The 26,146-nt window shown below is 35.6% G+C and overlaps 1 protein-coding gene across 3 annotated transcripts in view; it reads left to right on the plus strand.

Moving 5' to 3' along the window:
- The first annotated feature begins 1,293 nt into the window (after positions 1-1,293).
- HGF (hepatocyte growth factor (hepapoietin A; scatter factor)) overlaps positions 1,294-26,146 on the plus strand; it is a 69,276-nt gene continuing 44,423 nt past the window's right edge. Inside the window, exons 1-6 of one of the 3 annotated variants that reach the window (XM_011927694.1) lie at positions 1,294-1,434; positions 1,712-1,841; positions 8,882-9,047; positions 13,262-13,374; positions 14,748-14,862; positions 19,804-19,946. In XM_011927694.1, the coding sequence (XP_011783084.1) occupies positions 1,297-1,434; positions 1,712-1,841; positions 8,882-9,047; positions 13,262-13,374; positions 14,748-14,862; positions 19,804-19,946 (805 nt within the window). In that variant the 5' untranslated portion in view covers positions 1,294-1,296. Of the gene's footprint in view, positions 1,435-1,526; positions 1,842-8,881; positions 9,048-13,261; positions 13,375-14,747; positions 14,863-19,803; positions 19,947-26,146 lie in introns of those variants that run through there. The other 2 variants (XM_011927695.1, XM_011927696.1) reach the window with 2 other exon arrangements.

The following is a 26,146-nucleotide window of genomic DNA, read 5'->3' on the forward strand; positions in this document are numbered from 1 at the left end:
GTAAAATGGATCCTGGGGACACCAGAGAGAGGTTGACAAATGATTTTTAAGTAAGGAGAAAATGATAAAAGAGAAGGATTAGCAATAGAAATGGGTCATATAAAATAGATCCCTCAAAAGGAATTCGCTTAATCCCTAGCTTCTCTAGATATCCCACAACCTCAGGGACTTATCAGGCAGGTCGTTATTCCCTGAAAGTGGGGGTAGGAGAGCTGGAGGACAAATGAAGGTGGTATGTGGAGGGAAGGCTGTTCTGTGGATGAGTTTAATTCAGCCCCACAATTACTTCTGTACAGCTACACACTGCTCTAGTCATTCCCACATTCGGCCTGCTTTCTCTTCCTCTGTGGATAGGCGCACTGTTCTCTACTAATATCCATCTCAGAGAGACACAGGGGCAACTCTCCCTCAGCATCCATTAGAAATAAAGCAGGCTCTGGCTTAAAGTTACTAGAGCATCCACCTCTGGGTGCAAAGACAAAATCTCTGAATCAAGTGAGCGGTCTGTGCAATGACCTCACAAAGATTTGATACCTAGCAGTCCCTCCATCCCCGTACAAGCTCCTCATCCTTCCACTTACACTTTGGGAAGCTGGCTATCGTGTAGAGGCGGATGAAGCTGGAAAAGAGAGGCATATTCAACACTCATGAATTCAAACAGCTTGAGGGATTTCCGGTGAAAGTCAGTCCTAGCCAGTGCATACGTATGTACACACCAACATGTGTGAATGTGTTGTGTGCACATGTGTGCCTGTACAAGCACACATGGCATATTTACTTGTCAGGGACAGGCTGTGGACAATGACTATTTCTTGGACTTTCTCTTAAAAAGTCAGATCAGACAAGTTTATTTTGTATACTTTGGGAAAATGTGTGGTATTTCGTGAGTTTAGCACAGTTTGTGGAAAAAACAAACAAAAAAAAAACTGTTTTCTCTGAGCATGGGGCAGGGGTACTTTTTTCATCCGACAATCTGCGTGCTTTTGTTTTGCTTGCTTATTTTGGCCCCACAATACCACACCCTTTTTCTTACCTAATCTCTTTCTACCTGGGCTGGACTTGCCTGGGCTCTCCTCCCTGGCCCCTCTCCCTCCTCTCCCGGGTCTCTAAACCCCTAGAGAACCTGTATCAGTGTTTTGAATCCCTCAATTGCTCTAGCAGGAAAACTAGACAGATTAGGAGCTGGGGCACATTTGGCTGAAAGGCAGCTCTTCGCTTTCTTCTTATGCTGCTTCCCCTTCCTCTTTTCCCAAATAGATATATAAACACATGTATTTTCCTGTTTAAATTGAGCGAATGGTCCTCTGCCTGTGCCTTGATTTAGCTATTGGGCTCAGCCTTGCTCCTCCCTTCCTTACTCGGATAGGAGCCACTGGGATCTGGAGCTCCAGCTTCCAAATTGAAGCTGGCCTCAGGCCAGGTGACCTTTTCTTTGTAAGTTTCTTTCCTAAGCGTGGGGTTGGGGGGAGGCGGGGAATGGGGGAGTGCAGGGATCTGTTTGGTGGTGTTGAAGTGGGGGGGCGAGTGAGGAAAGGAGGGGGCTGGAAGAGAGTAAAGGGCTGTTGTTAAACAGTTTCTTACCGTAAGAGGGAGTTCAGACCTAGATCTTTCCAGTTAATCACACAACAAACTTAGCTCATCGCAATAAAAAGCAGCTCAGAGCCGACTGGCTCTTTTAGGCACTGACTCCGAACAGGATTCTTTCACCCAGGCATCTCCTCCAGAGGGATCCGCCAGCCCGTCCAGCAGCACCATGTGGGTGACCAAACTCCTGCCAGCCCTGCTGCTGCAGCATGTCCTCCTGCATCTCCTCCTGCTCCCCATCGCCATCCCCTATGCAGGTTGGTTTCCTTCTTCTTCTTCTTTATTATTATTAGTATTTAAGTCTCCTGCTAACCTTCCCTATTCCTTTTAACACTCTCTTTTTATCCTATTCCTAGCATCCTTTCTGAACTCAGTATGTAGTATAAGTTTCTAAAAGCTCTCATTAGGCTTGCTTTTGACATTCTTTTTTTGTTGTTGTTTGTTTGAATAGCATTTAAAATGATAATTAACTTTCCCTCAACTCCCCTCCACCCCCAACCCAAGCCCTGTCCCACTTAGCCTAATAGTTGTGGATTATGGGATAGGGAGGAAGTGCTAATACTGGCTGAATTTGGCTGATTTGGACTAGTTTAAAGCTAAAGAGAGGGTCTGGTCTGAAGAGACAAGAGTGATGGTCAGTCCAGCAGGAAGTCATCTTTTTCCAGAGAAAAATTTTTCATAATAATCCACTATTCCACATCACCTAGTCAACATTTGGGGCCAAATTACAACTTTGTACAGGTTTTCATTTTCAGGAGGTAGAATAAACTGATTATTTGCATATCATAAAAATGAAAGAGAAAGCCTCTTTTTGAAGATCTTATCCTTTCTGGGTGCAGATGTCTGCCCTTTGGAAACTGCAGTGCATGAAGACTTTGATTAAAGCTGCAGAATTGCCCCTCTCTGTCTCCCACTTTCTCCCTTGGGTTTGCCAGCTGGGGAGGAGTCGCTTGAAAGTTCATATTGCCTGGAGGTTTAGAGATCTCATTTGCTGCTTTGGGAAGTTTCTCTTGTTATCAGGGCAAGAGGAAACATCTGTATTTTGTTGTATTATCGTTGTAGAGGCTGAAGTGCCAACGGGAGAAGGCAGTGAATATCAAGGGTGGGCACAGGGGAATAAAAGAGTGGAACAAATGCCCAGATGGAGACATGGCCTTTTTACAATATAAAAAAGGAAACCGGCTGTATCTTTTGAGATGTTAAATATAAAATTTATCAGGCCTCGGATCTAGTTTTTGATATGGTACAAGGGTTAAAAACCTCAAGAATTTGCTAAATGAAAAGAAAAATCATTCAACCCACCTGGTTTTCTTTTATTTTGTGAAGTGGCCCTTTTGGAAAATGACGCTGTTTGGAAGGGTCACTTTGAAAGCATTTAGGTAAGATTTCTGAAGAAGTTAAAAAGAAGTGAGTTCAAATCAAGCAGGTTATCATGCTTGAGATGTGTCATGCTAAAATTGCTTCACAGGGTCGGGTGCAGTGGCTCACACCTATAATCCCAGCACTTTGGGAGGCTGAGGCGAGCGGATCATGAGGTCAGGAGATCAAGACCATCCTGGCTAACACGGTGAAACCCTGTCTCTACTAAAAATACAAAAAATTAGCCAGGCGTGGTAGCGGGCGCCTGTAGTCCCAGCTACTCAGGAGACTGAGGCAGGAGAATTGCTTGAACCTGGGAGGTGGAGGTTGCAGTGAGCCAAGATTGTGCCATGCACTCCAGCCTGGGCAACAGAGTGAGACTCCATCTCAAGATGAAGAAGAAAAAAAAAAAAAAGTTTCGCAGACTTTTTTTTTTGCTGGTTTAGGGGATTTTGAGCTTAAATTGAAATAATGGCTAATATTTTGAAGGTTTTCATTTTTAAAGATTAAAATGTCACTGTTCTGAAGTAGAATCTGGTTACCTGAATTCATCTGTGCGAATGCAAGGGGAACACAGTGTGGAAAACCCAAACAGTAGATCAACCATAGGCAGTTTCTATTTGTTTTTGGCATGCATTATGAACTTTTGGCAGGAGACATACATTTATAATTATATTTCACTTTGCCTAATGTAGAAATGACTGTGTTTCCTGAGTACAGGCAGAATGCAGCCCAAGAGTGCTGGCAGGCAAGGAGAGTCCAGTTGGGAATTACAAATATGCTGTGAATAATTCCTGAAGTGGATAATTCTAAAATTGTCATCAAAGGAGGGTCCGCCTTTGTTTAGGTGGCCAGTTTATTTTGATAGTTTTTTAAATAACCTTTAAAATGAAAAACATGGGTAGCCTCTTGAACACATAAAAGTTTGTTCTTTTTTAAAAGTCATTTAGTATTGACTATTTAGAGGTTTCTTTTGTTGTTGTTACTAGCTTTCATTATAATTATTTATTCTATGAATTTATATTTGTACATATTGTAAAATAACACATTGTTAGGAAAGAAGTATATACTGTAAGTTGACAACCAGTTATCAACAGAAGACATTATGGAGATACTTTTTTTAAAAGCTTCTTAAGAAATCTTCAATATAAAGGGCCCAAGCCATCTTTGTAGGAGTTAGCCTATTTAGAATTACCCTCTATTCACTCCCACCTACATGGGAAACAAATATCCAATCCTCTGTAATAAAAGAAGCATTAAATGAGCACCTAATGTTCAAGAGTATGTGGGGGATGTAAAGATGAACAAATGAGAAAGGAACTTAAATTTGTTGAGCAACTGACATGAACCAAGTAGTAAAGTACATCTTACTTAACTCTAATAAGATTGACACTATTGGACTCATTTTGCCTGAGGAAACTGAGGTTCAAAGACCTCAGTTATCTTATTTTTTGTGAGTTAAGGGACAGAGCTCAGGTTCCTACCCAAATCTATATGAATGAACTACGTCGTGTTTTTTTTTTTCTTTTTTCATTTATATTGAAGCCAGCAGCAGTGAAATCAACTGAAACTTAATTTAAAAAAAATCATTTGACTGAGTGATAAAAAAAAAAAAACCCGGTTAGAAATACTTTGTACTATGGTTGCGAGTTCATTTCTAGCATAGAGAATCAAACCAGGTTAAGGGGTCATATGGTACTAAAGTCAATATGAAAAGATGGATGGTAGAATAGTCAGTACCTTAGCACAGGAACACAAGTGGCCCAAAGTACAGAGGTTCATAAGTATAGGGAATGTCCCAGGAAGGACCCCACACAGCAACTGAAGGCAAGCATTTGAGGCAGAAGTACTGGGCATGTGATGCGGAATATTGTCTGTGAGTGGAAAAGTAAGATGAGGTAGAATGGATAGGACTGAATGTCATGCTCAACCATGTGGTCTTTAAAATGAACGTCATGGGAGCAGCTGAAAGTTTTTTTGTTGAAAAGATACTTGATTGAAGTTGTTCTTCAGTGTGGTTGCTTCAGTTCCTGTGTGGAAGGAAAGTTGTAGGCACAAACAGACTGTGAAGGTGGAGGCCAGGATTAGGCTTCTAGAAGAATGAAGCCTTAAATAAGAACTGGAAAGAAGGAGAAGGAAGAAAATACCTAGGGAGCCCCCTCAAATCACACTGAACATCACTTCATTTTGTAAATCCCCTTGGAAGAGATGATGCTGCAGCTTCTCAAATACCAGCATTTGATTTACGTCTGACACAGTCTCTATCTTCTTGGTATCTTTATTTGTGATATTGTTGCCTTCTCTAAATAAGGGGAGATGACTGCCAATTTGCAAAAATCCATGTCTTAGATAATAATGAAAATTTAGATTTCTATTTGAAATTCTTGGCTTTGGAGAGTTTACAATCTCCAGTCCCAACCATTCCCTTCCATTAATTATTTGTGTACTTTCATCTTAACATCTTGCCACTTCAAACTGTTAATCACTAATCATGTGGATAGGTTTCTCAGAATATGTGGAGCCAGATTCCTGCTTCTTTCCACACCCTGCAAATCCTTTCCTTGCATGATTTTCCTTTGAAGTAAATGGTTAGTCCACACAGAGAAGAAAATATATGAGGTACTGAGAGAAATGAGTGTGAGGTGCTGGGACTAGAGGGAGAAATGTGTCTTTCTTCAAGCACCTTGATACATTTGACCCTACTTTCTGTGTGTAGGTTTTCACTAGGATCCTAATGATTTCAGCTCTAAAACAGGGACTTTAGGTTCTTCAGGAAATATAGCTTCCAGAATGTTTTACCATACTGGGAGAAGAGGAAAAAGGAGTTGTAATTTAAAGCACAGGAAAGCATGATAAATTTGTAGTGATCTCTCACCCTTTGATTTCATTTCAATATTTTGTTTATAAACTTCAGCTAACAGTCACGCACAAAAAATAGTAGGGACAAATCTGATCCAAAGATATTTTTGAGTTTCTTCCCAAATTAAGCTTGGCTTTTAACTGTTTTCAGTAAAACAAGCATCAGTTGTTAATACATATGGAAGAGAAAGTTGAAACTATTTTCAGCAAAGGAATTTTATTTTCAGATGCTGTTTTTGAATGACTTCTGTTTTGAATTTTTCTTTTATTGAATAAGGAATTAATTTTATAGATGTGTGGATTACATGATGTACAATTAGCTCCAACTTCCTATTTTTTAGTAATTAGTTACTGGCTTAGTATAAATGACTTAATTAAAAGGGAAAGTTTCTATGTCATGAGAACAAAATAGTGAGAAGAGAATTCTGGTGTCTGGTTCTGATTGCCCCTGATAGCTTTGTAGCCCCAGACAAGCTTTTCACTTCTATTTATTATCTAGTAAAGGGAAATAATAGATTTATTTGTTTTTCAAAATGCTTTTTGATCTTTAGATGAAAGGTAGTGATTGGAAAATTTGTCAGCAAGCAAGGGTAGACTGTTTTTATGAGGTACAACAAAACATTAACACATTTCAGTAGGACAACTGAGGAGATTCAGAATTAAATACAATCAACAATTCCACGGAGACCTCCGCTCTCCAGAATCTTCTTCATGGCTTGCCTTCATTTTGCGTGGCATTGAGAAAAGAAACCAGAACATTGACCAGAGATTTTGTTGCATTTGATACATTAAAATACATTACACATTTAATGTTTGTCTTAGACTTTTTGATTTTTATGCTTTTCCTTCACACTTAGACATGTATACTAAATACATTATACATCAGGCCAACTTCAATTTTATATTTTTAGTTAATATAATTATACACATATTTGAGAAATATGTGTACAAAACTCTTCTATTTTGGTGAACAGTTGTTTCATAGATTTTTTTCATCCATTAACTATCATTTATTTCTAAGAAACATTCAGATTTATACAGGAAATTATTTAACTATTATGCTATGAAGCATTTCAAAGCACCTTAGAAATAGGGTGATAAGGTCAAAGGAAAGAGAAACTCTTAATGGAAAAACTGATCTCCTATTAACATGGTTCTGTGACAGAAACCAAAATTTGAAATGAATTATGCCTTCTTTGCTTGGAAGAATAACAGTTCCTTCTTCATGCCAGAGATTAAAGGATAAAATTTCAAAAACAAAACTAAAACTTTGCATATCTATAACATTTAAAAAATCCAAATTGATTTTCAAACATTTACTTAAGGTTATCAAGTTAACATAACTTTTATATTTTAGATTGAGAAATTGGGGTGTTAACATTTCAGGTAATTAAAGTCATTTGGCAAGTCAATAAGATTATCAGTGTTATACAAGGCATTTGGTCCATGCTCAATAAATAACATGTTGACAGAATTTTTGGTTAATTACATTTTCATGTCAAAATGTCTTATAAACTGTATCTGTTGTACCATAGCCATTCTATCCTGTAAGGCAAATAAAAATTAAAAATGAAAGCATCATTGCAGAATTAGTATTGTCTTTAGGAGACTCTGCTTTTGAGTTTTACAGAGATTCAGAAATTTAGAGGACCTCATGTTTTCTCTAATTTATTGCAGCCTTCAAATTAAGATGGACACTAATCAGTAGCATCTGCTCATCTCATAAACCAACTGGAGCCAGTGGTTGCTGACAAATTTAGAGTATGATGGCATTTTTGGTACCTCACTCTGCTAGGTGTATTTCCAAATTTTGTGCACACAAATTTTTACTCTCCTTTTTTGACACATTTCAACACAGATACAGATCAGGAATGTATTTCCTGCTCTACTATCCACATTTCTTCTCTACTGCTAGCTCTAAACCAAATCTTCAGGAAAATGCTACATGCCATATTTCCATTACAATCTTAGCAATTCTTAGATACAGATGGCATGGTCAGTGGTTCAGAGTGGTGGTTTTTAAGCCAGCCTGCTGGGTTTCCAATCTGAGATATTCTAAGTGGTCAATTAATTTTTTTCTATGTCTTGGTTTCTTTGACTGAAAAATGAATGTATCCTTACCGCCTTTGGTATAAGCATGTTCAAAAAGAATTGACAGGCAGAGGAGCACAAGCACATCTATCCTTATTACACAATAGTTGCATTCTATTCAGCATTTTGATCTGCATTGTGAAGATGCTGATCACTAACAGATTGGAGCTATTTTGGGCAAATTGAGAATACAGAGAACAAGTTTTTGATACACTAAAGTTATCCATAAGATTAAGTCTTTTAGAATGTTTTAGTTCTGTTTTTCAGGTTTTCAGTAGGAGGCTTCATGCTATCTAGGCGCCTTGTATTTTCATGAAGAAAAATGATATTGCTACATTAAAGGATGAAGTTTTACATACATTTGATTTACAGCATTTGGCTTGATCTCAAGACAAATAGTTCAGTGATACCAAGAAATAGTGTCCAAAAGCACAGAAAACATTTATGCATTAAATGAGGAGAGAGGGGCTAAAATATGAATAATATGAAAGACTTTAAAGAGTAGGTCAGAAGAATTTGTCCACTGTACAGTTTTTAGTGAGAAATTTCTCGCCTGTCTTTGTGTTGGCTTATCTCATTAAATACTACAATGAACATGAGGACCAATTGTAGAAGGAAATGAAAAGTTTAATTATAAAGCGTGATATGATATGCTTCTAGCACTGATATTTGCTTTCATGATGTTTGGAAAATACCATGTTATTTATTTCTTTAGTGTGGACTCTGTCCTGATTTTTAAAAGTTCCCTAATTTGAAAGAATGTAAATGAGTGACTCTATATGACAAGTTATTTGTTTTTACGTGTTTACAATATTCCTCTCTTTCTCTTAACTATTCCCTACCTCACTCTGCTCCTAACCCCTGGAAATCTAGTATATTCTCAGGTTAAATCACTTTCTTGTAGATGATTCTTAGGATTCTTTTAATATATGAGCCTTAAAAACATTTCTCCAATGTTTATTTTTTTCAAACATTTTGTATTTAATAGAGGGACATAAGAAAAGAAGAAATACAATTCATGAATTCAAAAAATCAGCAAAGACTACCCTAATCAAAATAGATCCAGCACTGAAGATAAAAACCAAAAAAGTGAATACTGCAGACCAATGTGCTAATAGATGTACTAGGAATAATGGACTTCCATTCACTTGCAAGTAAGTTACTTCATTTTGTTCTTAGAATAATTTTCCAAATATAGCATGCATGTATTATAATCATGTGTCTTTTGTGTTGTAGTCAATGTGATTTGATCATAAGTAACTTTGACTCTAGATTTAACTCACTACAAAGGAAGACTTAGCTCTCAGTTTATCGAAACATAGCTTGAGTAAGGGAGAGTGTAAAAACTGCTACCTTCTAAAATCCACAGTGGCTTTGCTTATGGAATTTCTTTTCTCATCTGATGAGCAATTGAATTTGAGTAACTAAAATGAAATTCAATTGGCTCTGATCTCCCTAATATTTTAAAATATCTATTCAGAGTAACCTTTTCTTTTTTTTTTCCTTGCAAGAGGAACGGAGGAATTTTTAGAACAGAAATTGGGCAGCAGCCAAAATTTACTTCAACTTTATTATATCATTGCTTTTAGGGATTTAAATAAAAGGTGTTGAGAGAATTAGTTTAAAAATTAGGGAGACTGGTGTCAGCAGAGACTGTTTAAAATAAGAGGATAGCAATGGTAAAGTTTCAGGTGAAAATTGATGGGGCAGTTTAAAGAGGCATGAGGGGACTTAAATGGAGAGTTTCATGTCTTTTGACAGTCCCTGTGTGACCTCATAGGGAAGAATTCCTTACTACAGGGGTCCTTAACCCCCGACCCCTGCCACTAGTCTGTGGCCTGTTAAGAACCAGGCCTCACAGCGGAGTGAGCTGCAGGCCAGTGAGCATTACTGCCTGAGCTCCACCTCCTGTTGGATCTGTGGCATTAGATTCTCATAGGAGCTGAACCCTATTGTTAACTGCACATGCGTGGGATCTAGCATGTGTGCTCCTTATGAGAATCTAATGCCTGATGATCTGAAGTGGAACAATTTCATCCCAAAACCATCCCCCGCTCCCTGGCCCCCCGACCCCACTCCACCCCCTTGGAAAAAGAAACCAGTCCCTGGTGCCAAAAAGGTTGGGAACTGATGTCTTACTACTTTGCCAGTGATCCCAGAGCATAAAACCTTTTGTTTTGGGCTAAGAGGGTGACAATTTCATTCTAATAGTCTCCTAAACTGTCAGAAGAAGACACATTTTTTTTAGTTCTTCATTATCTTCCCTCACTTATTTCCCAGTCTCACTCCCTATTTTATCTTTTTTTTTTTAATAGGGTCATGCATAAAATCCTCTACATATTAAATTCTACTCAGTTACATTTAGGTGATAACCTGTAATGTGACCACAGGGTTTAGTAAGGTCATGGCAAGCGGTCCTAATTTCATCTTGCCTTTTTCAGAGAAATAAATGTTATGGGCCTCAGAGGAAACAGCATGGTCAGAAAAGATCTTTATCAGATTTAGGTTGAGGAAAGACTATCTGCTTTCAATATCCAGAGTGAAACTGCCAATTTCAGGGGGATAGTTCCTGGCAAGGGGAGTGGGAATTGACTTTGCAAGTATATTCCTACGATAATTCTGTTTCATTCCCTGAGTTTCCTATAAAAGCCTTGCTATTGTTAAAAATAGAGACAACTACTCTCAATCAGCATCTCAGCTGTGTAGATTCATGGAGATGCTCCAGCAGTTGAGGAGGATAGAGTTGTATTTTCCCTTCTCCGGGTTGGAAGGGCAGGGTAAAGGGAAGGAGAGGACACCTCACTGCTGCTTTTTAACTTTGAAAATAAACTCTCTTGGACCCACAAGTAAGGAAAGTATTGCTACCATTCAATTTTCACATTAGTGAACCTTAGGAAAGAAAAACTTTCCTATTTTATTTAGTAGGAACTAAAATGATTTTACTAGAGAAGACGTTAATAAATTAGTAAGTGCTCACATATTCCATATACATGAAATTTCATACTTTCCTACCATATTTTGGTTGTTATATTTGGTCTCCAAATTTATGGCAACCTGTGCAGAAAACCACAGGTAATATTATGTATTAGAGCCAAGATTTCTTGGCCCAGAAATGGTAAAATCCTCCTCGTTCATACACACACACACACACACACACACACACACACACAGACACACTTATATATTTGGAATTATTAAATATGTTAGCTATAGAGAATTGAATTAACATACTATGATACTATGAACTTAGGGTCTTAATGAATCAAAGGATCTTATTTGTAGACATGTTATATAAAACAATTATTTAAAAACAATGAAAAATACCCTAAACCACTTATAAAATACCAAAGAAGTGTGCGAAACCATCTGTGAAGTGAATGGGTGTGAGGTGGAACATTCTTAAATACTGTTTGTTCTTGAGAAGATATCAACAATATTGGTTTTCTAGAGATTCAAATTCTTCTTTGCTGGGTAGGAAAGATGACCAAGAATGTCTGATTCAAAGCTCTTCAGGAAATAGCTCATTCATGAATTAACTTAAAAGAATAAGATAAGAAGCTTTCCTCTTTTAGCTATGGCTGGCAACTGCTACTGGAATTGCCTTCCTGCCATAAACAACCAGGAAATAGACAAAAGAAGCTGTTGAAAAGATTACAACTAGAATGATGTTAAGATAAAGACCCTAAAAGTCAAACCTAAAAGAAGATGCAACTCATGGAATTTGATGGCTTCCACCCACTTTATATGGACGTGTAAAACAATATAAAAAACACATTTCTTAAAGAATTTGTCATTGTATTGGAACGAGAGAAAAGAGTGAATGAGATCAGCAGACTGGAAAGTTTGTTACCCACTTTACAGATGGAATTACTTAAAAATAAATTTATCACTTTTTTGGGTATTTATCATTTTGTTATATACATAGATTATTTTAGTGAACAACGACAAAAAAATATAATACTTAGCTATAGGAATAGCAGGGGTGGCAAGTTTTCGTAACTTTCTTTGAGATGTTATATCAAAAAGATATCCTCTAATATTACTAGTTTTCTTTAAATTAAAATTAAAAATGCTTAGCACTTTGGGAAGCCGAGGCGGGCGGATCATGAGGTCAGGAGATCGAGACCATCCTGGCTAATATGGTGAAACCCTAACTCTACTACAAATACAAAAACTAAAAATTAGCCGGGCGTGGTGGCGATGCCTGTAGTCCCAGCTACTCAGGCAACCGAGACAGGAGAACAGCGTGAACCCAGGAGGCGGAGCTCGCAGTAAGCGGAGATCACGCCACTGCACTCCAGTCTCGGCGACAGTGCGCGCGCGCGCACACACACACACACACACACACACACACAAAAGAAAGGCCGGGTGCGGTGGCTCACGCCTGTAATCCCAGCACTTTGGGAGGCCGAGGAGGGCGGATCACAAGGTCAGGAGATGGAGATCCAGACCATCCTGGCTAACAGGGTGAAATCCCATCTCTACTAAAACTGCAAAAAATTAGCCGGGCGCGGTGGCGGGCGCCTGTAGTCCAGCTACTAGGAGGCTGAGGCAGGAGAATAGCGTGAACCTGGGAGGCGGAGCTTTCACGGAGCCGAGATTGCGCCACTGCACTCCAGCCTGGGGCACAGAGCGAGACTCCGTCTCAAAAAAAAAAAAAAAAAAGAAAAGAAAAAAAAGAAAAGCTTATATAAGCAAACCTATTTAGGAAATATTAGCTTAAATAGTTATCCTCAACAACATTTGCATAGCTTTTAATAAACTGCAACGTTTTGTAATTCACCAAAATTGCATTATATGCAAAAATTTCCAAACACTGGTTTCAGATCCCACTTTTTAGGAGAATCTCCTAGGGCATTGATATATCTAATGCACCTTAGAAAATGTCATTTTAGAATATATTTCTTACAGTTATACACTTTGTAAATTACTCCTGATATCCCAGATATAATTGAGATAGCTTAAATATCTCAAATATCATACCATTTTATACAACTGCGGATAAAAATCATCCAACTTTCTGTGAAGTTACAGAAAAATAAAGCCTTCAGAAATAGTTCAAATAGTTGTATTACATATTGATTTTGCATGTTAAAACTGTTATTTTTCTACAAGTCTTTTGGAATAACATGAGAATATTCCAAAGAGTATTCAATCGGATATTTAAATCTACTAGTACAAAAACTTAATTTTGTTCTTTCTTGCTTGGCTATCAAAATGGTAGTTTCAAATTTTACTCATATTTTTATTATGTATATGTAATTATGCATTCGTTTCTATATTGCCCTCCTTGATGAACCATATGCCCTTTCTTTAAATACTGTATAAACAGTAGTATTTCTTCTTTTCACACTGATTTTTTTTTCAGGGCCTTTGTTTTTGATAAAGCAAGAAAACAGTGCCTCTGGTTCCCCTTCAATAGCATGTCAAGTGGAGTGAAGAAAGAATTTGGCCATGAATTTGACCTCTATGAAAACAAAGGTAACTGACTTCTCCCTAAATAGTGCATAATAAAGTAAAGTATAATGAAATATATGTTGTAATTTCCTGCCAGAGTGGTCTTTCTCACTGATTTCTCTAGTATATATGAGATATCTTATGTAGTCAATTCATCCATTAAGACAGTTGAAACTAGTATCTTGACTATTTTTAGTATCGTACTTTAAGGAAAACATTTTCAAAACTTCATAATCTAGATTCCTTCCTCCCTCTTTTTTTTTTTTTTTTTTTGGAGGTGGGGTGAGGAGCATCTCCTAGAACTGGCATTCTCCGTGTTCATTTTAGAAAGTGCTACTTTAATTCATTAGTTTAAAACACTTGATATTACAGCAAATTTTGAGTTTGCTACAGTATTTTGCATTTAACAATGTTGGATAACTAAATTATAGTGATGATTACTGATAATAACAAAATATGGAGATTTTGGAGAAATGAGTTGGGACTATGTTTCAATATATACTTGAAAAATATTTAAAGGAGGAATTGAGACCATATTATTTGTTGATTGCCTATTCTGGTGGTCTGATATTGTATTCACTAGGTATTTACTTTGTTCAAAAGCAGAATCAAGTAAATGAAATGAAAGAATGTTAACTGTGTCCTATTAAATTTGGATACATAACATGGTACAATATGTAGATGTTTTCAAGTTCATAGGTTAAATGTTTAAATAAAATTAAAAATAAATTCATGGTAGAAGTTAATCTTTATATACCTCAATAATACTACAAATCCTAAACATAATTCATGATCTAGTATAAGACCGTTCTTACTTCAAACTGTCTTCTAGCTTGCTCACAACCACATGTACTATTATTTGGTAGGAATATATAGGTTATTACAATTTGGTTGTTGTATCAGTTAGCAGTGGAAATGTTTGCAAAAATATGGAAAAAATAAGCAAGCTACCTCATGCATATACATATGTAAACAAAAATTGACACAATGTTACTAAGAAGGACAAAGTAATTATCTTAGGTAACTTTTTGAATTCAATATAGGTTTTAAAAATCATTTTTGTTGTTAATATTTTTTAAAAATAGTCTATATATGTGAGCAAATCAGAATTGCTTGGCTAGTTGAGTATACAGACTATGTTAAGTACAGAGACTGCTCTCTGGAGTTATCTATGCATATATACACAAAATATAAACTTCTCAATCATCTGTTTGTTTTTGGATTATTCAAAATGTGTTCTTTTGAAAATACTAGTAGAAGCTTTAGGCAAGAAATTTCAATGTTATTTGAAATAGTTTACAAGAGTTAATTACTTACAGGTTTGAATGGAATTTTTTTTCTTAAATACAGCATATGTTTTGCATAGTTGCAATAATTTTATCTGCTTTCTTCAATAGACTACATTAGAAACTGCATCATTGGTAAAGGACGCAGCTACAAGGGAACAGTATCTATCACTAAGAGTGGCATCAAATGTCAGCCCTGGAGTTCCATGATACCACACGAACACAGGTAAGAACAGTATGAAGAAAAGAGGATGAAGCCTCTGTCTTTTATATATGTTAACAGTCTCATATTAGTCCTTCAGAATAATTCTACAATCCTAGAATAACTTAGCCAACTTGCTGATTTGTATTACAGCAAGGTTTATATGAATTCATGACTGATACTTAGCAAAGGATTAATATGTTAATAAAATGTAGCCAAAACAATATCTTACCTTAATGCCTCAATTTGTAGATCTCGGTATTTGTGAAATAATAATGTAAACCTCATTTAAAAGGATTCTTCTTCCTCTTCCTGTCTTTGAAAAAGTATGGCACTGTGCAGGGGTAGAAGCTGACTGTGAAAAGTGAGAGGTAGCCCTTACTGAAAGCTGAGGGTTCTTTAACCTTGTTGGATCCCAACATCGATTGCATGTTAAAATCACCTGCTGCAAGCCCTTGACGAATCTTACTTAGAAGATGACAACACAGAACAATTAAATCAGAATCTCTGGGAAGAATAAGGCACCAGTATTTTTTAAGCTCCCACCATGATTCCAAAGTGCAGCCAAATTTGAGAACCACTGCTAGAAGCTCAAGCTTCAGATTGACCAGCTTTTCCATCTCACCTATTGCCTAAAGACCAAATTGGATAAATGTGTTCATTACAACAGATGGATACTATTTAGAGATGAGCAAACACAATATACTTAGGCTCATCAGACTGAGAGTTTTAATCATCACTGAGGAAAAACATAGACATCTAATACTGACTGGAGTATTAGTCAAGGCTTATTTCACATACAATTTTATCAGAAACCAAAATAGTTTAAAACAACTCTCCCCTTGTTAGGAATGCTTTGGAGGGTTTACTTTACCATGTACCTCGTGCTGAGCAATGTACCTCGTTAATCTTATTTACTCGTCGTAAGAACCACACAGTGGGTAGTTTTTTTGGTTCTATTTTAGCTACATGACAAAACTGAAGCATAAAAACACTTGGTAAGTTTTCAGTGTCATGCACAACAAGGAAGTCACTTGGCCAGAGTATAAGCCCAGTCACCATCACTCTGTAACCTGTGCTTTTAACAACTTCAGGGCATGAAACATTTGGTCTATCAGTAGGATCCATGCTGTGATTTGTTTTTGCAGTGGTGGTGATGACTGCCTTGTTGAATCCACTTTTTATTCTCTTCCATTTTGGGGACATAATTCTGCAAGATGATTCTAATTAGGAAACAGAGATGAGTTAATCGACCAACACAGAAAGAAAAAGAGTTTGTTGCTCCGCACTGGGATCAAACATATGATCTCGGCCTAATTAACACTAGCTAGTAAGTGTCCAAGCTGATCAGCTCCACTACATTTCAATAACAGAAAACAACAACTTTCAAAATTAGTTACTTAACAATTATGTCGAAATACCTCTAAAACATAGTGTTTTCCTTACATTACAAAAAAAATTATGATTGGTTTTGTCCTTTCTTGAGAGTTTGCATGGTGTTACTCCCTGCATAGTGAAGAAAACATTTTATTTAAGTAGATGGATCTAAGCTTTTCATGAACAAAGGAATAACATTTGAAATCAATCCTACCCTAGTCCAGGAGAATGCACTGGACTGACCTAGTAGAGGTCTTATTTCACCCTGAGTTCTCTATGGTTGTGATTCTCCGCTGGAGGAGTAAATGTGAAATAGATCTCCCTGGGAACTGGCTTCCCAGTCCAATCAGCTATTTTACCAATGAACACTTCCTTGTGATATAGATGTTTACGGCTGAGAGGATCCAATATATTAATAAAATCCTTTTCTGCATTCAATGAGGGAAACACATAATTTTCATCAATTAGCAGCTTATTGGAATATCTGCGTGATGTTTTAACACTTTTAAGTGTTGACTAAAGATTAATTTTACAGAAAGTAGAAAAAGAAAATATGTTTCTGTCTGGAGGAATGATTTATTGTTGACCCCGAAATTGAAATATTTTACAAGTGGCTTAATGGAAAGATGATGATAGATGATGAAATTAGTGTAGAAGTTTAACTAGAAAATCAGGTGACCTGATATCTACATCTGTATCCTTCATTGGCCACCCAGCATTCATTAATGAATCAGATGATAGAATAGATCAAGTTTCCTAGGAACACAGTGAATATTAAAAGAAAACAAAGGGAGTCTAGCACCTAGAAGACCTAGTTTATATTTCAAAGTATATTTGGATATAACCCAATTTTAAACATTTCCTCACTTATCTCTCTTAAAGCCTTGCCAACAGCAAGGACAGAGAACCAAAAATAGTGTATATGTGAATAAATGCTTATTACAGAATCTGCTGACTGGCACATGCTTTGTGTGTAATGAGTTCTCATAAACACTTGCTGAATGAACACACATAAGTGAAATAGCACGGCTAGGTTTCTTCCCTTGGTCAAATATGGGGTGCTAAAGAAAATCAGGCGAAACACATTGGGACACTAACAAAAAAAAGTTAATTTAGGTAAATGGTAAAATACACCATAGAATGAAGAAAAGAGATGACACAGACTGCTCTTTAACCTTCATGTCTTAGAGAGTAATTTGATATGGATTGATTCAGAATTGTGAAAAGGAGCCCATCTTTTCTCTTCATTTTGATTTTATTAACTCCAATGAGGGAATTTTATTCATCTTTTGGCCATATCTACTTTTGATTTCTACATTATTCTCTCTTCCTTTCTACCTGTATTTTTCCTAATAAATTGTTGACTGATTAATTCACTACTTCTTCACAGCTTTTTTTGGCTTTACAAATCCACTGGAAAGGTATACGGGTGTATCACTTTGTGTATTTCAGTGTGCATGTGTAGAGGGGACTAAAATCCTCTCTCTAACTATAAATATTGAGTATTTGTGTATTGAACATTTGCTATAACTACTAGTCTTCTTAAATAATCTTAATATATAAAATAATATATGATATAGAAAAAGGGAAATTATAGTTCGTATTACTCATCTAAGTGAAGAAATTAAAGCCCAGGGAGTAAATAAACTGTCTAAGGACTAAGGTCGTATAATTATTTAGGTGATAGATATGGGGCAACCATACGAGTTTTATGATTAACAAGTAACTTCACACCACTGTACTATATCAAGTTTTCCATAAAAGAGAGCTATAGTATACTTTGCTTAAATAAATTTGATTAGTGCATGACTTCTTGAAAACATATAAAGCATAAATAAATTTGATTAGTGCATGACTTCTTGAAAACATATAAAGCAAAAGTCACATTTGATTCTGTCAGAAAAATGAGTAAGCCATGACCCAAACAAAAGATGCATTAAAATATTCTGGAATGATAGAGCTAAAAGTAAGAAAAATGGCTTTTTAAAAAAGTTTACTGTTAGGAATTGTAAAATTTTGCTGAATTTTAGTTGCATTATAATTTTTGTCAGTCATACGGTCTGACAACGTGTCTTATTTCTATTTCCCCATATGAAGAATGCTGGTGAAGCAAGGATATTAACTGTTTAGATGCATTGAAGTTGCATAATGTGGATAATGTTTAATTGGTTCCCTGAAAATGTTTAGTTAGTAGTGTCTTACACTGTTTGTTTTGTCCAATAATTTATATTTTTTGAAGACTTAACTCTAGAATGCACTCATGCCAAAATGAAAGAATTTCATTGCAAAATATTGCTTGGTACATGATGCATACCTGTATTTGTTTTGTGTCACAACATGAAAAATGATGGTTTATTAGAAGTTTCATTGGGTAGGAAACATATTTGAATGGTATTTACTAAGAGACCAAAATCCTTGGACTTCACTCTACTTTTAGGGCCATTTAGAACTCAAAGTCTCAGTAAAAGTAGAAATAAAGCCTGTTAACAAAACCCAAACTGAATATTAAAAATGTTACTGGAATTTCAAAGAAATGTTTACTGGTATTACCTGTCGATGTATATTCTTTATTATGATCTTTTGTGTAAAGTCTGGCAGACAAATGCGATATCTAATTGTTGAGTCCAATATCACAAGCAGTACAAAAGTATAAAAAAGACTTGGCCTTTTCTGATGTGTTAAAATACTTTATGCTGGTAATAAAACTAAGAGTAGGGCACTAGAAATTTTAAGTGAAGATAATGTGTTGCAGTTACTGCACCCAATGGCTTACTATTATAAACCAAAATTGGGATCACTAAGCTCCTGTCAGTCAAAATGATCAAAATTATTGAAGAGAATAAGCAATTCTTTATTAGGACAGAATAGATATAGACTACAAAGTAGAGTGTGCTTAATGAGAGGTAGCATTTGCTAGGTGCAGTTACTCTATCATCCATTGGAACTTCTCAAAATAACTATATAAGGTGTAAGATGTTAAAGGTTATGGTTGTACTCAGTGCACAGGTAAGCTAATAGAAGCTAAATTACTTGCTGGGGTCTCACAGTAAGAAAGTGAGCTGAAGTTTCAGCCCAGATTTAATTGGATTCTGGGCTCTTTATTCATGTTACTTCATGAATCTGTTTCTCAATTGTGCAGATAAAAGGGGACTATTTATAAGAAAAACAATAAACAAGTAATGATCTCAAGTAATTCAAGAAATAGTGAGATTTCAAAATCAGTGGCAGCATTTTCTCAGTTCTCTCCTAAGTGGCCTTGCTCAATCACCTGCTATCTTTTAATGGAGTTTTGAAATTATGTTTCAAACAACATCGATTAATTTCTAGAATGTTTGACTCTTAGCAAATTAAGAGGCTAATTGTTCTAACTTGATAGTGAATATGGAAATTCAGCTAAATGAATGTTAATACAATTCAAAGGTTTTAAGGATAGATGGAAATGACAGAATTTAAATTAAAATATATGAAGGAATATAAGATAAAGGATTTTTCTACCTTCAGCAAAAACATACCCACTAATTAGTAAAATTAATAGGCAAAAAAAAGTTGCATGCTCTTATACTGTAATGATTATCATTTTAAAACTAGCTTTTTGCCTTCGAGCTATCGGGGTAAAGACCTACAGGAAAACTACTGTCGAAATCCTCGAGGGGAAGAAGGGGGACCCTGGTGTTTCACAAGCAATCCAGAGGTACGCTACGAAGTCTGTGACATTCCTCAGTGTTCAGAAGGTAAATAAACCTGAATGCCATGTGGGCCATTCTATTCCCCCTATGTGTAGAACTGTAACTCACATTAAAGGTTAACAGCAACGAATCAATCGTAATAAATATGTTGTTCATGCAAATGCAACTACAAATAATTATTTAAATATTTTTACACAATGTTTTTAAAACTGTTGGATTATCACCAGATGAATGCAAAATCACAGAGCAAGTTATCAGTTTGAATTTCAACACTGCCTGAGTCATCCCTCTGGGGAAAGTGAAAGAGAGGGTTTACTTATCTACTGTCTTGAGCTCACATACCTCAAAATCTACTTACTGTGTGGCACCTGAAAGGAGCTGAATGAAGCTTAGCCTTTCATTAGCAATGCTAATTCTATTCAACCAGCACCTGCTTCCACAGAAATTTTGTCAAAACTATTCTCAAGTGGTGTGACAAGGGCATATGGACCCAGAAGAAAATACAATATAAGAAGGGATCACTGGAAGCTTGACCCCATGCACGTTTTGGTGAAAATGTGCCTAGGATCTGACACATAGACTGGAACTGAGTACCATTCAGAATAGGATCTGAAGAGATCAAAGCAATGGAGCCCAAACTGTCTTGAAGGCAGGCACCTTAAATCCATGTCTGTGTATTCAGCTCTTCTCACAGCATAAAAGGGCATTGTCCTTACTTTTGCAGTGGAAAACTGAATGTCTGACAAGATGGAAGAGTAACCATTTCAGCATTGTATGTGGTTTCATTTTTCTTAGTTATCTGGCTACTGAATAGCTGGGGTTTTCAGTTCTGTCAGAAACTCTAAATTTCCAAAAATCTAAGTGAAGCATGGATGAAACTCTGTTAGAAAATTATTAGGATTCCAAAGTATTTGGGGAGGGGGACTACTGGAATGCTGTCCAAGTTTTATACTAAGATATCTTACCTGTTTGTTATTAACCAAATATTTTAAAAAAAATTTCCTCCATAAATATTCATTTAATATTAGGTTGATATTTATCACATAAAAAGTAAAGGCTACTGTTACCTAATTGTCACAGAAAAGGATTTGTTTTCTGTTGTTAGTGAATTTGAAATCCTTGACTTTATGTGCTAGAGCCAGTTCCATCTCTGTTTGTAAATTCTTACTTTCCATTCCATATCATATTCTGTTCCCTATAACCTCTTCATTGTTTTCTTTTCTTTTAAAAATAATAAACTTTTCTATGATCACGTTATGAACAAGTCTGTTTTGTATGAATAAGTCTGAATGAATTAATACTTGTCTTAAATTTGCACATGGAAGAAAAAAAAACCCTACTTTTAAGGGAATCTCTCCTATTACAGTTTTCTGAGGTTGAAAATCATTGGCAAGGGGTGTTGTTTGACCTGAAAAAGTGTTTTCAAAGACTGGTACCTTGGCCAAACTTTAAACAGCTTACTGTTTTCGTTACCTGCCTAGTTCTTGTGAGAATATGATTTTTCAACTCTGGGTTTATATGAAAAACATTCATCAAAATATACTTACCTACATAGGACTGGACTGCTAGGTGACATAGATTAAAAGTGCTAGAAAAGAAGTCCTTGAATAAGTCCTATTTTCAGTTATTCTTATCTCATTAGAATGTAACTCTCTAGTATCTTTAATAATTTGAAGTCATCACACCCCTCTTAGAAAAGGGCGTTGCTCCTTGGTATTGATGGTATATGATGCTGTTGGTCACCATGGCACTAAAGGTTGCAGACATGTTCTTTCTGGAAATAATTAGTGGCCTGACAATAGTGGAGTAACTCTCCTGTGGGAGAAGGGAACCAACATCTGCCCTGTAGGTTAAACATATTTCAGAGAGGATGAGTTAAACTGTGGTATTTCAAATTCAAGCTAACACAAGCAATGTGTTAGCAGTATTTTAATGAAAAAGATCCAAAATAAGAAGCATTGTCAAAACATTGGCAGAGAAAAAGAGTGACTTTTAAAATCAATAATATAAAATATACAAAATAGTATAGACGTGATATAAATTTCTTCTAAAATACATATAAGGGGGAAACCTCAAAATCCAGAGTGCTTAAGTTGTATAATAGATGGGCCATTTCTATCCATGGATACAAATTAAATGGTAAGTTATAAAGGTTATTTTATTATGGCTAAGGTAGCAACTATAAAATCATTTTGCATATTTAAAATTAAACAAGAAAAACACCTGTGATCAAACTTTAGACGGTTCAAATGAAAAAGACATATAGAACAGTATATCTTTTTTGAAATTTTTGTAACCATGCTTAAAACTTGGCTTATAATCACTTGAAATTTGTTTAAAAAGGATTGTATCTGATAGTCAATGATTAATATTATTTTCTTATAATTTAAAACTTTAAAATATAGTAAATATTCCAAAGGAAAACAAATATTCTTTGATCACACTTATCACCTTTCAGTTAGATAAGAGGAATAAGTTCAATAGATCTATTTTGTGAATGTTGACTATAGATAATAATATTGTATCATATATTTAAAAAAATGTTAAGAGACTAGATGTTAAATGTTCTTACCATAAAAATGCTATGTAAGGTAATGTATATGTTAACTAGCTTGATTTAGTCCACTGACAATGTATATATGCTTCAAAACATCATGTCGTACATGATAAATATGTACACTTTTATTGGACAATTTTCAAAAGGAACCCTATAGAGTTATACAAAGAAAATAATTAGTGCTTGATTCAAAAGTTTTAGAAAGTTGAGGTATGTTAAATCCAATTTCTTGCTTTAGCGTTTGCTTGAAACTTAAAATAAAACAATCATTAGTCATTGGAACAGATGTCATTTCTAATGATTGTCAAATGACTAAGTCAATATATTTTAATTAAGCCATAATCATTATTTTAAAAAATACATTACATTTAAAATCCCAAATAATACTGACATAAGTTTATGTGTATAATTCGATACTCTAAGTGAAGAAAAACTTTCTAAAACAAAGATTAAATGGCAAGTTATAAAGATTAAATGGCAACTTATAATTTATCTGTAAAACTTTTATTTATATATGTAAATTTATGAGACTGCTTGTATTTTAAACATTTAGTTTTGTTGAAGGAATCACCTGCATGGATTTTTCTGAGATTGTCTTTAATGTAATAAAATAAACACTAATTCAAAATAGATTCAGATACTTTCAAAATAACTGTTTTAGTCTGTATACTCATATCACTCCTGTTTTATGACTGAGAAAAATGAAACACATTTTTAAAGTTTGGTTGGTTGGTATGATGAGAAAGCTGTTAAATTAATTCTCTGTGTTTTATAATTTATATACAGTTTTTGTAGTATTCTAGTATTATTCAGTCCAGAGCTGTACTTAGAAAAAATATTGAACCGATGAACAGAAACCATTACTCTGTGAGTTTCTGTGATCTATCTAGGGCAGTAGTTAGCTTGTTAGCTTTTTCTTTTTCTTTTTTTCTTTTTTTTTTTTTTTTTGAGGAGAACTTGCTGGAGCAGTTAAATAATGTACTGATAGCAATAGAAAGAGCCAAAGGGCATACCTACATGTAAACTGTTACATAGTTTATATGTTCACCTGTTTCCTTGAGTACATGGACTTGGTTTCACCTGAACTGCTTGACTTTAAGAAAATTTAGAAGAATCTGAGAATTCCCAAAGTTTGAAAAGTGAATATGAGTTAAAAATTTGACTTTCTTGAGATAATTCTTATGACTAACTTGATGATTTGATTCCATGAAAAACAGCCAACTTTTCAGCCATTGACTTTGGATAAGGTATCCAATCTAGTTACATTCCATGCACTTTCCTTGCAATGCTCCAGTAGATGAGACTGCAAAAGGAGAGCAAGTTAACTATTGTAAACAAAAAAGCAGAGGGCAATGAGGACAAGCTGGTAGGAATACCAACTTTCTAAAGTTATTGCTATCAGTATATCATAAAGTATAACCAGCTAGAATATGTAGGAAATAAGTTAAAATATGTAAAACAAAAAGGCAGTTTGGGAGAATGCAAAAAATACTAAGACTGTGGGTCAGAAGATTTGTGTTCCAGGCTCAGGTTTAACATTTTGTGTTTTAGGTGAGTCTCTTAAAACTTTTGTGAGCCTTGTTTTCCTCACTGTAAGAATCAGATGATACCTTTCATGTTTGTTTGTTTGTTTTTTGTTTTTGTTTTTCTTTTTTTTAGACAGAGTCTTGCTCTGTTGCCCAGGCTGGAGTGGTGCAGTGGCGCCATCTTGGCTCACCGCAGCTTCCACCTCCTGGGTTCAAGCAATTCTCCTGCCTCAGCCTCCCAAGTAGCTGGCACTACAGGCATGTGCCACCATGCCCAAGCTGGTCTGAAATGCCTGACCTCAGGCAATCTGCCCACCTTGGCCTCCCAAAGTGCTAGGATTACAGGCTTAAGCCACCACACCTGGCTGATACCTTTTATGTTAAAATTATGGTATAAATAATCAAATAATATGTAACTATAATATGTCTAAATATCTCAATGCAATCATGACATGTTTAATTCCCACCCCAACAATAACTTTCATTGCTTTCTAAAATGTAACGTTATTATTGCTGAGTTTTATTTATTTATTTTTAGGCCCACAACTGCAATAATAACTCTCTCTTCACTTTACTATCAAGATAGCATAAATATGCTTCTGATTTTATATTATTTTGTCCCTTTGTAATTTATCCAACTCTCATCTATTCAAGGTCCCAGTAAAATCTAGTCTCTCCTATGAGAGACTAGTCTCTAGACTATGACTAGTCTCTGCCTAGACTATGACTGCCAAATACTTAGAACTTTTAGAATAGATCCCGTTATCTAGAAAGTTGCAAAGCAAAGTGAGGTCCAAGTACCAGCAGCAGCAGCAGCAACCCCTGGGAGCTTGTTATTAATGCCCCAGCCCAGACCCACTGACTCAGAACTTGCCTCTTAACAGGATCTCAAGGTGGTTTTATGCACATTCATACTTGAACAAGCATTGATCTGCCACACTCATAATGAAAAGTAGTCATCTTATGGAACTGTCTGTTTCATTCATGTAGCTATTTTTTCTTAAAACCATTAAAATGTATAAGTCAAGGAAAAAAATTTATAATATTGCTCAATGTAGTGATTACCAGCAAATAATTCTATTCACTCTCATTGGAAATGAATATGCTATCATAAGCTGCATTTGCTGAAGAAGGCATAATAGATGTAATCTCTTTCCTGAGTACAAGAGTAGAAATTGTATATATGAATACTTATCTTTTACATGTGACCCTAGTATTCTATTGTACATTTCATTCAATACAAAGGAACAAATAATGATAAATGCTGCATCATTTTCCTTGATGGTATCAAACTTTGTGTTCTTTAAAAAGAAAGAGAGAGAACTAAATGAACCTGCTAACCATTCAAATGGAAAGCTGAAATGTAACATTGTATCACCTGTGTTGAGCACTGCAATGACCTTGGCCAACCTGAGCACCTTTATTGATACCCTCATGGACTCCACTCATTTACAGTTCAGATGCTTATTGGGTGTAGTCTGGGGAATCTCAGTATCAAATAAAAGGAAGCTGAATTGGCCTCTTAGCCCATGTATTAATATAAATGAAAGAAAGATGGATCAAGCCAAGTTATTCATGTTTCAGAAAGTTAATAGTTAATGTCCCTATTAGAATATAAGAATCAAGGATTCAAAAGTGATGATTCTAATACTATAATCCCAAATTACTACAAATACTCATTAGGCTAGATTCCATTGGATAAAACTAAACATTGATGCCTCTTCCCACTTCAGCTAAAGTTAGATCATCGGTAATTATAAGATACAAATGAAGTGTTTAAGGAAGTCTGCCTGATTCATAGGAAAGCCAAGCAATGATTTATTCCACAGGATGCTTGCTGTGCTACAAATCAACCTGTCTGTTTGAGAAGTCTCACTTTCAGCAATTGATGTGATTCAGTTTTCAGTGTGCCATAAGGGGCCAGCCAGAAGAGAACAATGAATTAACCTCACAAAATCATCTGTAAGATCCTACCTAATTACATTAGCTTATACATTTTAAAAAGAGTGGAAACACGGAGTTCATTAGCAGGTCATTTTCTATCCTAAGCCAGATAGGAATGTAAACCTGCCCAGCCTATTCAACATGGATGTTTGCTAACAAAAGGAGCTGTGATTTATGTTTTAAAAAGATCCATATTCTTTGAATTGCACCAGATTTCT

This window comes from Colobus angolensis, unplaced genomic scaffold (assembly GCF_000951035.1).
Source record: "Colobus angolensis palliatus isolate OR3802 unplaced genomic scaffold, Cang.pa_1.0 Scaffold74, whole genome shotgun sequence".
Taxonomy (NCBI): Eukaryota; Metazoa; Chordata; class Mammalia; order Primates; family Cercopithecidae; genus Colobus; species Colobus angolensis.